This window comes from Coloeus monedula, assembly GCF_965178545.1.
Source record: "Coloeus monedula genome assembly, chromosome: 4".
NCBI lineage: Eukaryota > Metazoa > Chordata > Aves > Passeriformes > Corvidae > Coloeus > Coloeus monedula.
Genome location: NC_138784.1, coordinates 12,173,749 through 12,185,784, shown reverse-complemented (window position 1 = coordinate 12,185,784; position 12,036 = coordinate 12,173,749). Strand labels below are relative to the sequence as shown.

Here is a 12,036-nt window from a genome sequence, read left to right as displayed (position 1 = left end):
ACTGAGCCCCAGCATGCATCCCTACTCAAGGATGCACAGGGCAGCAGAGAGGAGGGAGGGGACAGCTGGAAAGGGAAGCTTAGGGCAGGATAGAAGAGGGCTGGAGCAAGTAATATCACCAGAAAGGCACAAGAGCCATGCTAAGCTCTCAGCTCTCATGCCTCTCCATCACATTGTCTATTTAATTTAATCCTACTTTTTGATAACTGCACCAAATTGGAGGGGGGAAGGAAGAAGGGAAATGGAAGAGAGGACTCACGCTGCAAGATGTCCGGTGGTACTGACATCCTCTTCAGGCCCTGACGGTGCCAGTCCTTGGTTTTTACTCGGCTTTTAATTGGGTTTTCTTGATTGGCTGTTGGCTCCTGCACAGCTACCCCAATATTTTTTTTGTCTGGCCAACTTGATGATTTTCCCAAGGGTGCATGTTTGGCCATTTCTTCCTTTGGCTGGTGTTCTCCTTCCAGCCTTTGTCTGACCCTCCTCTCACCTTCTGTTTTCTCTGTGACTGCCAGTGGAGCCTGGATGTTCTTTCTGTCCGCACCAAAGCTGCCTGCAGGCTGCTCCCATCGCAGCTCCTCATCCTGGCAGGTTGTTCTGGTGGTCGGCGGCGATGGAGGGCTGAGCTGGAAGAAATGGATTGGATTGGTGAATGCAAGCATTGGAAGGAGCTGTGCAGAGTCTCTGCTCTTGGAGTCTGGGGATGTTATCAAGCCTTCCAATGAGGGCCAAGAAGGGTGGTCAGGTGAGGATTTTCCACTCTCTATATCCATGTGGTGATCCGCTGTTTCAGGGTTGGTGTCAGAGCAGCCAACCAACATTTCACTTCCAAGAGCTGAAAAACTTTTGGTCAGCAAACTGACCCCTGAGTCATCAGAAGTCTCTGTATCATGGGGACCTGAGTCACCGAGATCCCACTCTCCACTTACTGGAACAAGGTCATCTCTCTCTGCTAGACTTTCTCCATCAGAAACAGAGGCCACAGAGTTGGAATCGGATGCAGAGGTGGCAGTCCGGAGAGGATGGCTTAGAGCAGGGTGAATGGCTCCCAGCTTATCATCATCCATTCCAGAGCTGGGGGGGGGCCTGGAGTGTAGTCTAGGGGCCAGTGGCTGGTAACCTTCGAGGGCTGGAGGTGGAACAAGGTGATTTGCATGGAGTGCAGGGGCCTGAGGTTGACTGGGCCTTTGGACATGGGAAGAAGGATGACGAAGCTGTTTGGCATCAGGCTCAGACACCAGAGGTAGGCTTGAGTGGGACACAGGGGACAGAGGTTGTCCTTGCTGGTTCTCAGCAAGGACCGTATTGTCTTCAGAGGGCCAAGTTAGGGTGCTCAGGACACTGGAAATTCTGGATCCAGGCTCTTTTTGGAAGAAACTGCAGTCAGGCTCAGCAAATAAAGGCACTTGTTGTGCTTTATGATCCACATTTGTTCCCGTTTCTTTTCCTTGGATAATGGCACTTTTTTCGGGGGAGTTTTGCTGAATTGTCTCTGGGTGGCTCAGGGGAGTAGAAGTCCTTCCTGGTGTTTGGGATGGTTCCAGAGGCCCTGCAATACTAGCCACAGACCGCCTATCCCCAGGAAGGCTCCCTTGTAGAGGAAGGGAGCTTGTGTACATCACAGAGAAAGAATTTGGGCCACTAAGGTCCTCATGAAAGCCTTCCTCAGAAGTAAGGAGCTCATGGGAAGTCTTGGCCTCCCCTCCATCTGTCCTTACAACAGCAGTTTCTGCTGGTGTTGGGTCCCACCCTTGTGCAGGAGCAGCTTGGTTGGGTGGCTTTCCTGCAGAGTCTGGCAGCTCATTCAGGAGGGTGCCAGGACAGTGCTCGGGGGTCACAGAGGCTGTTCTGGCACCCTCCTGCTCTGAGACAGATGCTGACGCTGCTGAGGTGAGCTCTGAGGGGGAAGCTGGAATGAAGTTCCAAAGCTCAGCTTTTCCTGTAATGGGATGAAGATCTATGGGATCAGGTGGCTCCAAGTTACTGGTACCAGAGGAAGGGTGTGCTGGAAGAGGAACCTCTGGGTTCTCTGAGCTGAAAGGTGCTGTCACCCTTCCACAGAGTGGTGCCTCTCTTTTATCAAACCTCTGGACAGCTTTTCCATGACCATCACTGTGCTCATTCTCCCTGCCCAGTCGTGTCTTATCATCCCAATGAGCTTCTCCAATATCCTGACCACCGATGGAAAAGCGGCCAGAGTCCTCCAGGTCTTCTGCCTGGTCAGAGACATGGCACATGTGCGGAGTTTCCCCCCCTGGCTTCAGGTGATTTGAGGGCAGAGGGCCGACAGCAGGTGGCTGACATCCAGAACCTGCTTCTGTGACACTGGCTTTCAGCAGCACGTCCTCACCAGGATGCTGATCCACAGAGACGGGTTCCCCAGGAGGAAATGCTGATCCTGTTTGCTCAGGCAATGAAGCATACTCCAAACCACACACATCCACAGTATGCCTGGGAACAGAAAGTATCTCTGGCCCAAAAGCTGATGATAGAGCCTCTAGTTTGAGCTCTTCCTCCAGTCTGAGCTCTTCCCTCTGCAGTTGCTCGTGCTCCTTTTGTTCCTTGTTTTTCTGACCTTTAAGCTCCAAAGGTTTGCCGCCTTCTGGCAGATTCTGCTCTTTGCACTCTTCCTCCTCCTCTTCCTGCTGAAGTTCAGACACTGCCTCCTCCTGAGCTGGCTCCTTATGCTGTGAAGCATTCACTTCCTCTGTCCTTTTATCAGTACTCTTTCCTTGGAAAGCACTCTCTGCTGAAGGGGCAGGTCTGCCCTCAGTTTTTCTGTGATCATCTTCTAGATGAAGGCATTTGGAAGCAGATGAGTTCTCTTTAGGAACCATTCCCCGGTCTTTGACCGTGCTGGTATTCCCTGTTTCACCAGCTCGGGTGTTTCCTTCTGCTTGTAGTGAACTCAATTGGCTGTCACGTCTTAAGGTGGAAGGCAACTGATGGGAAGAGTCTGTATTCTCTTCCAAACCCTGAGGTGCTCTTAAGCTTTCCTGAACATCTTCAGAAGTGTAAGGTTTAGCTGTGTCTTCTACAGCCCCCTCTGAGGTAGGCTGCTCATCAGGTGCTGGTGCCACCTTTTGGGTGCTTTGCTCCTTCTCTGCACCAGCATCAACCTCCTGCAAAGAATCCTTAGAGATGTTATCCAGAAAGGGTTCAGCCTTATAATGCCCTTCTGAAACAGTTTTACAGACCAAAAAGCACTTGGGTGTCTCTCTCTGAGAGGAAATGGCATCAGCCAAAGGGGATTTTGTTTGCTGGGCCTGAGGGTCTGAGCCATGAAAAGCCAGTTCTGCCTGGCACTGAGGAAACACAGTGTTGAGGTTCATAGCCTGCAGGATGGGGCTGCCAGGGACTGGCTCGTCCTGGACTCTGCTGTGAGAGGAAGGGTCCTGGTTGCTTTCCAGGTCAACCAGTTCCAATTGCCTAAGTTTCAGAGAATAATCCAGTCCACCCTCCTCTAAAAGCATTTCTCCTTCCAATTCTGAGAGTCCCTTTTGAGGCTCTGTATCCCCTTGGCCTTGTTCCAGTCCTGCTGGCACTTTTTGCATAGAGTTAGAGGGTCTGCCCAGCATCTCTGCTGCTTTCCCTGGAGCAGCAAGGCAGTCCTTGGGCGTGCTGAGCTCTGCTCCCTTTGCAGAGTTACATGGACAGGTGCTCATTTCGGCTGCTGTGTGAGGGGCATGATGCTCTCCTTCCACGGCTGAAGAATCCCAGGCTTCCCCAGTGGTGCTGCTGGCTCGTGGGGGAGTGGTACCTCCCTCACTGGTTTCTTCAGACTCCATCAGTGACACATCCTGCTGAAGAAAAATGCATTTTTCTGTTACTACTTCACAATGATACAATGGATCTAATTCACTGCTTCTACTGCAGCTGGTAAAAACCAAAAACAAAACCAACACCACATACCTAGTGGGTGATAAGAGCTGGGAAACAAACACAAAGACTAAGAATAGGCAAACACCAGATGTAAGCTTGCAGTATGAGAGTAACACCAAAACAAACCCACTGGTGTCTTTTTAGTTTCACATGCAAAGTGACTTTGGTCGAAGAGCAGAGGTGCTGAGCTCTCTGCAATAGCTGCAGGGCAGCTTATGAAAAGTGGTGGCCATGGCTGGTTACCTCAGACCCAAAAGGGGGTACCAGAAGGCATCCACAGAACAAGAAAACTATCAAAAATCTCCATTAATTTTCCTGGGGCATGATGGACAAATACTCCTGGCCTCCTCTAGCTGAGTCTTCAAGTTGTCTCTGATTTTTTGCCTGTTCTTTGGAGCTGATGGCTCTCTTTACAGATCTCTGTGTAGGTCTGGACCTCATTGCAAATGATCACAGAAATTAATTAACAAGACACAGGAACATAAGAATTTGATTAACAGGTAATGAGGACATGACACATGACACAAGATATTTGAAGGCTGTAAACCACATGGGTTGAGAGGAGTAGCTCTGGTGTGTGTGGACTAGTCTACAGACTATAAAGAGAAACTACGTCATCCCTCTTTTAGGGAGGGGGAAAGAAAAAAACCAAAAAAAGCCATCTCAGGATTGTTGGACAGTTTCCCAAAGGATATAGTGGAATTTCCCATCCACTATTGCATTTGAAGTTCAGACATGACAAAGCACTAGGGAATGCACATTTGGGATATGTCTGTGAAAGGACGGAAGAATCTGATTCACCACTTTTATCTTTCTGGCTTCTACTGTGACCCACAATCTCTACCTGGAAAAAACCTGAGAAAGAGACAAACCACTGTGGCTCCCTCCCTTTTCTTCTGTGGCGATTTCCTTGTGCTAGAGTGGCTCTGTAGTCACAAGTACCAACTTCTGATCCCACACAAAGTAAAAGAAGTAAAGGCATAATTAACATCTGAACTAATTGTCCTAGTTAGCTCCACAGCCAGGGCACACCTGGCCTGAAAGCTGGTTTAGCTTCTATTTTCCCTTGCGTCAAGTAAAACAAAACACCTGCTCTGAAGGCAAGGAGCGCATGCTCTGGGGTTAGAACTGAAGCACTTTATACACCTTCATCATGGGTATTGTCATCACAGAATCATAGAATGGTTTGAGTTGGAAGAGGAATTAAAGATCATCCAGTTCCAACCCCCTGCCATGGGAAGGGACACCTTCCATTATCCCAGGTTCCTCAGAGCCCCTGAGCAAAACCTGGCCTAGAATACTTCCAGTGATGGGGTAGCCACAGCTGCTCTGGGCAACCTGGGCTAGTGCCTTGCCACCCTCATATTAAAAAACTTCTTTTGAATGTCAAATCTAAAACTCTCCTTTTGTGGTTTAAAACAGATCCCCCTTGTCCCATGACTACCTGCCTATGTAAAAAGTAGCTCTCCCTATTTCTATATGCCCCTTTTAAGTACTGGAAGGCTGAAATGAGCTCTCGCTGGAGCCTTCCCTTCTCCAGGCTGAACAACCTCAATTCTAAAAAAATATGAGGAAAATAACTGAGTTAGCCAGTTGAGTTAACTTATCAGTTAACTTCTTCCTGTGTATTTTTTCTCATGTAATCTTTAGTTTTTGTTTATAGTGAAAAGACAGTTTTCTTACAAAACCAGGCCAAAACCAGGGATTTTCAGCAATTTGGATTTTCCCTCCCAAGCAGTGAGCAGTTGTAATAGTTACAATTTCAACAAACTGTATGTTTCAAAGAGATGTGTCCATTCATGGAGTTCCCATGGGGTTTTCACCAGGTCTTGCTGCTGTCAGCTGCTACTAAACCACCTGGATGCTGCTAAACTGTCTTTTCAAAGGTTCCACATCACATCACTCTTGTGCTAAACTGCTCTTGGCTCTCCTAGCTACCCCACCTGAGTCTCCTCAGCTCGAGGCCTAGAAAAGTACTACTTCTCATACCTAATACAGACAGTTTTCAAAAACAGGCCCCCCAGGAGCAGAGAGACTGTTCAGGGAGACACAAGCTGCTGCCTAAGGAAGGTTTACTATTACTAAAGATAGGATGGCTCATAAAGGTCTGAATAGTAAGGTCCTCAAACTCAAGCCCACATTTTGTCAGGGGAAGAAGAACTCTTGCTCACTGTGCTGTTTCACAGATGTACACAGCACTGAATTTCCTCTTATTAAGCTCAAAACCCCAGTTTCCATTTCCATGGCTCTGTTGCAAGGATTTGGACAGGTGAAAGGACGAGTTTAAAGCTGCATTTGGAGCAGTTCCATGATGATACTGGGAGGCAGGGTAGAGGGAGGTGCACAGCACATCAACACTGGAAGCTGCCAAGTGAGATCTGTCTCATCATATTACTGCCAGGTGTTTTGCACACCTCAGGGAGAGCAAGAGAGGAGCTTTGGGAAGTGAGGCAGGAGAAGGAGCAGGCAAACTTTCTGCAGAGACAGGAGGGGAGGGCTTATGCATCTCACCAGGGAAACTGTTAAGCTCCCGGTCAAAGGCTGGGTGCACCATAGTAGAAGACAGGTGTCTGCAATAAGGATTTCATGGAGATGGAAGAGGAAATAATGAAACAAGACTGACAGCACCTGTAGCCTTTACATGCAGAGCAGCTACATACAAGAGCCCAGTAATTACCAGAAGAGTGTGCCTGTGGAGCACTGCCATGTTAAACTCCCAATGCAGGTCTGCTCCATCAGCAGAGGGCCCATGAGACCCCCAGGAGCTCAGCTACCCAAAGCAAACTTTCAATTATCATTTTCAGCAGGGCCAATAACATGACAGAGCAGCACACAGGACCTATCTAGCATCTGCCACTAGGCAGGATATGCAAACTCTCAAAGGTTTCCCTTTTTGGGGCTTACTGATCTTTCACATCTCTCACTGGATCAGATGTTGGGCTGGCCATCACTCCCTCATATGCTCTGTCTATGAAACAAGGTAAATTGATGTTCCCTGTCGAGATAAAGCCAGTCATGCTTTTCTCCCAAGAGGGCCTGGAAAACCAGGACTTCAGCTACCATGCACCCAGCTTGTAGGTGCTTGCAAATGCACAGAACCCCTCCAAGCTGGAACAGTGAGAGGGAGCAGCTGGCCACATGCTAGCATGAAAACAGAGGGGTGATGCTTGGTCCTGCTGCAGTCACAAAATCTGAGAGGGGAAGGGTGCAGAAGGTGGCCTGGTGAGCAGAACAGGACAGCAGTGAAAGCATGAGGGCACAATCTATCCACAGCTTTCCCAGATTACGAAAGGCAACATCAATGTCGTACCTCCTTCCACTGTGGGTTAATTCACCTGGACGGAGATGACAAACACTTCTGGTTTTAAATAGAAAGTACCTCAGCTTCCCTCCCCCCTTCCTCCAACAAACAAGAAAGGAGCAGTAACAAGTGCTGTCAAGCACAGACAAGCCCTTCAGCTAGCCAGGAAGCAAGGCTACACACAAGTGGAGCCCTGAGATCCTCCTCCCCCAAAAGTAGGAAGAGACAGAGCTTTCCGCCTGCCACCTTGGCCCTCCCTGCGAGGTGCCGGCTGCCGCCCCGCCGCCCTCGGCCCTGCTCCCCATCCTGCTCCCGTGCCGCGGGCCATGGGACAGCCCACACGCCCAGGCTGCTGCAAACACGCTCCCAGCAGAGAAAGTCCTGCCCTGCCATGCGGGCATGGAGCTGCTCCAGCCCAGTTGCAGCCATGAGCTTCTGGCAGCAAGGGGAGAAACCTGTTCACGACAACGTCTGAGCGGCATGGGCAAGGACACCCATTTTCTTATTAAAACAAAGGCTTTCCCAAGTAGTCCCTAGTTTGGCTGGTGCAGCCACAACCTGGCGTAAAAATGCTAAAGATGGCTTTAAGAGCTGTAGCTCAGGCAGGAGAGAGCTCCATGTTTGGCTCTAACACGCAGCCAAAAAACAACAAGGCTGCCCCGAGCCTTTTCCTGCTACCTCAGCTTGGTTTAATCATCTTGGTCACACAGTTCAGGTACACTTTACAAGGAGCTGAAAGAGCGGAAATTTAGGTTAGATATTAGGAAAGAATTCTTTCCTGTGAGGGTGCTGAGGCCCTGGCACAGGTTGCCCAGAGAAGCTGTGGCTGCCCCATCCCTGGCGGTGTTCAAGGCCAGGTTGGATGGGATTCTGAGCAACCTGGTCAAGTTGGTCCCTGCCCACAGCAGATGGGTTTGGGACTAGATGATCTTTAAGGTCGCTTCCAATTCCTTAACATTCTATGATTTGAATCAGCTCAGAGCCAGCCTTCCTCCTTACAAAATCCAGAGCTCAGTGTGCAGGACAGCACCATCTCTCCCAGGAAGCCACATACTGGATTTCAGTTTGATGAGACACCCACGAAACTGAACACAAAGCCTGCCCTGCCACAAACCTCAATTTTTATATTTCCTCAGCTAGTCCTGCCATGCTTAGGCCGGCTTCCTCAGCTGCGTGTCCCTCCACGTGAGAGATTCCCACTGTACATATTCCCCTGCAAAGAAACAGTCACCAATCTTCACACACCATCCCAGGCTGCTCTATCGCTGTACAACCCATCAAGGGAGGTGAAGGAGGGGGGTCAAAACTCTTGAGCTCAGGAAGAGATAACACAGGGTGCTAGAGATAAGAAGGAAGGAGGGAAACAGTGTTTTGTGGAGTCAGCTTTGAGGGCATGGAGAGCAGAAGGAGCTTTGCTGAAGGAAAGGACTTAGTAAGAAAGGTGGTCTAAAAAAGCAAAATAATGTAGAGTCTACTGCGGTGCTACACAGTGCTGGTAATGTTCTGGGAATCAGGAGCTGCCAGTAGTACCTGACCTCCTGGAAAATGCATCTGAGCTGCTACTGAAGCTTGAGAAACACGAGTGAGACCTCCCAGTCATACCAGTGCAGAGAGTTTGCCCAAGTTTTAACACACCCAGTCGCATCTCACCAGCTTTCACTCATGGTAGGCACACTCAAGATACACTGAGCCTATTAATTATCTAATGACTCACCACCTGAGGGGAAAAAAAATAAAAGGATACTTTTCCATACTTTTCTTACATTGGTTTCTACTGAACTAGATTATAATACTTAATGCTAACAAAAAAAGTGTCAGAGAAATATGATTTTGGGTTGAACAAAATTTCATCTTGGAAATTGCTACTGAACATTTGGCAAACAGCAAGTAAAGAATGCAGCTTGGATTGTACATTGCACCTCCCAGAGATGCAATAAAGTGATTCACTCTTAAGATAAAATGGGGTCACCTGTACAGCAAAAAACTCAGTTCACTCTAAGCAGAGGTTAAGTTTATATTCAGAAAAGTAATGGGTAAGCCTTGATATATAAGCAGTCTTCTAATATGAGAATAAACAAGAATAGTGTATGATTCTCACTGCTGGAGCTCAGTAGAAAGATTATTGGCACTACTTGGAGAGCAGCAGAACTCCCACAGTGAAAGTAATGTACTGAGTCACTGCAAGTTGCTCTGTGCAGGTCTCTCTACAAACTCTGGGGATGGAGACACAACTGACAGAAACATCTGGAGCACAAAAGGCGGCAAGAACTTCCCCAATTACTTCCCCTACGACATTTTATGCAGAAGTGTCTGCTAGCAGCTTGCTGTACACATTCCTAGATGGCATATTTGCCACAAACTCAAGGAGTTCCCAGTTGGTCTTTGAGCAGGATGATTCAGGACCTTCATGGGAGAGATTCTCCAGTTAGCAGCAGAAATCTCGGAGTCTCCTACTATGCTACAGACGCATGAGCAAGAATCCCACGCTGCTGTTTTTGAGTCTCAGATTAAAGAACGCTCCTGTTTGCACCAAACCATTCTGACAGATGCAAATGCCCTTGAAACATCAAAGGACCTGGAAACACACTTGAAAGCTTGGCCTTGCCCAGCCTGCACAGTGGAACCATTTGTGAGCACAGCTGTTGTCACGTTACCTGTACCCATCCCGAGCACAGTTAAGCTACAGCAGATAAGGATGAACAATATTCAGCAAACTGAACTGCGACAAACTGTCCTGCCCTGCAGAGAGGGCCTCCAAAGTTATCCTGTCTGAGGCAAACACGTAATATAACCTCTTTCACAGCCAGATCAAGTTCCACCTTGAAAATTGTCAGATTTCTGGTAGCTGTCAGAGCCCCACAGAAGATAAAGCTGGAGCATTTTAGCACTGTGGGATAATTGACAAGCTAAACACCGATATATACCCAGCCAGAAATATACTGGCAAAATCCTGCTTTTGTACAATAGATAAAGTACATCCTATGCAACTAAAAAGAAATGCTAAAATACCCATAAACTTGCAGTTGTATATCATTCCATGGTAGTGACAGCACAATGTCATCAGCCTTAACAACAGCAGAAAACTGTGTCATGCTCTGCCTTCAATATTGCACCACCAATTGAGAGAACAATAAAAAATTGTTGGATTCAGAATCCCATGAGATAGCAACCACAACAACAAAATCACACATTTATCCTTGTGTTGTGCCCTCAGAATGCATGCTTTCAGCCTTAGCTCCCCATACCAGTTTTAATTACCTTATGACTCCAGCACTGAGATTTGTTTGAAAAAGTGATGAGATTTGTATCATAATGAAAAATACTTGGCAATACTGTAACAGTGATGGAACTTTGTATTGAAAACTGCATCTAAAGAAAGAAAAAAGAAAATCCATCCAAAAGGGATGTAGGGATGTGTGTGGGAAAAACAGGTTTTGGTACAACCCTCCCCTAACCCAGCTTCTCAGGGAACAAACCATTTTTTTCTTGGAAATTTAACTGGTATCCTTAGATCGAAGAAGCTACAACGAGACAAGTTTGCTATTGGAAGCAAAAAGTATCAGATATAAATAAAATGTTATAAGAAATGTAAATGTGGGAAAACACCAGCGGGGACCCCTTCCCTCTCCCTTGTGGAAAAATAGCTTCACACACCCAAAGCCACAGGAATTGTGTGGGTGCTGAATAGGAAGGTACTAATGCAAACACACGGAAAACTTGTTGTTACTCACGGTCTAAGGCTTGTGTGGCCAACCGGCACAGGTTTATTGTGCACATCACAACATTTTCTGTTTCTCATACAGTCCCACTTCCTAGAATCACGTGGTTATGTGAGAGTTTTGGCTTACAATCAAGAAAAAATGGATGTATGGCCTTTAATGGGCGTGGAAAAGGCCTGAAAAACTAAGTATGACTCAAAAATTAGATCTCGCTGTCTGGATTTATCTTAATTTCTTAATCCTAAACCTTAATTTGTGACTAAGGAAAGAAAGGGCAACTCCCCCTCCCCTCTCTGCCTGATCCCTGTTTTTTCAAAGGTTGGGACTGATGACAGTGCAGAATATTTAGGTCTGATACAGTGAGCTACATGAGCTACCAGAAACTAAAAAAAGGGCAGTGAAATACACTGTGATATAATTGGGTTAACAAAGATGAATGATCAAATTTGTCAGGCCCAATGTAGGTATTTGCAGATATTCTGCAAAGTTCATTTATTTATATTCCATTCCTTAAAAGAAAAATGCCTTCTGCTGCTGACTGTACAAACTATCCCACACCACCTGGAATCAGTTCTTAATGAATTTCAACTAAGACTTGATGTGGAACCCTGAAAATCCAGAACAGACCAATTTACTATGCATCCAGGTTGCTGCCAACATCTCTCTCGTGCCAGTGCACACATGACCATGTATGAACCATCCCAGGGAGTTGTCGAGCCAAAGAAAACCAACCCAGGAGCAGAGTGATGTGAGCAGCCATAAAGGTGTGACACAGGAGAAAAGGTAAATAAGTAAAGATAAACCTGACAGCTCCCTGAAGCAGTTGTATATAGAATCACAGAATGGTTCGGGTTGGAAGGATCTTTAAAGACCATCTCATTCCAATCCCTTGCCACAGGAAGGGACACCTTCCGCTATCCCAGGTTGCTCAGAGCCACATCCAGCCTGGCCTAGGACACTTCCAGGGATGGGGCAGCCACAGCTGCTCTGGGCAACCTGTGCCAGGGCCTCACCACCCTCACAGGGAACAATTTCTTCCCAGTGTAAACCTCTCTGTCAGTGTGAAGCCATTGCCCCTTGTCCTGTCACTCCAGGCCCTTGTCAAGAGTCTCTCTCCATCTTTCCTGTGGGCTC

The 12,036-nt window shown here is 47.5% G+C and overlaps 1 protein-coding gene across 1 annotated transcript in view; it reads right to left on the bottom strand.

Annotated features, from left to right (window-relative positions):
• Nucleotides 1–12,036, bottom strand: part of LOC309572482 (uncharacterized protein) — a 31,606-nt gene that overhangs the window by 10,735 nt on the left and 8,835 nt on the right. The window contains exon 2 of the mRNA XM_082280804.1: nucleotides 260–3,803. Coding sequence (XP_082136930.1) covers nucleotides 260–3,803 — 3,544 coding nt within the window. The remainder of the gene's footprint in view (nucleotides 1–259; nucleotides 3,804–12,036) is intronic.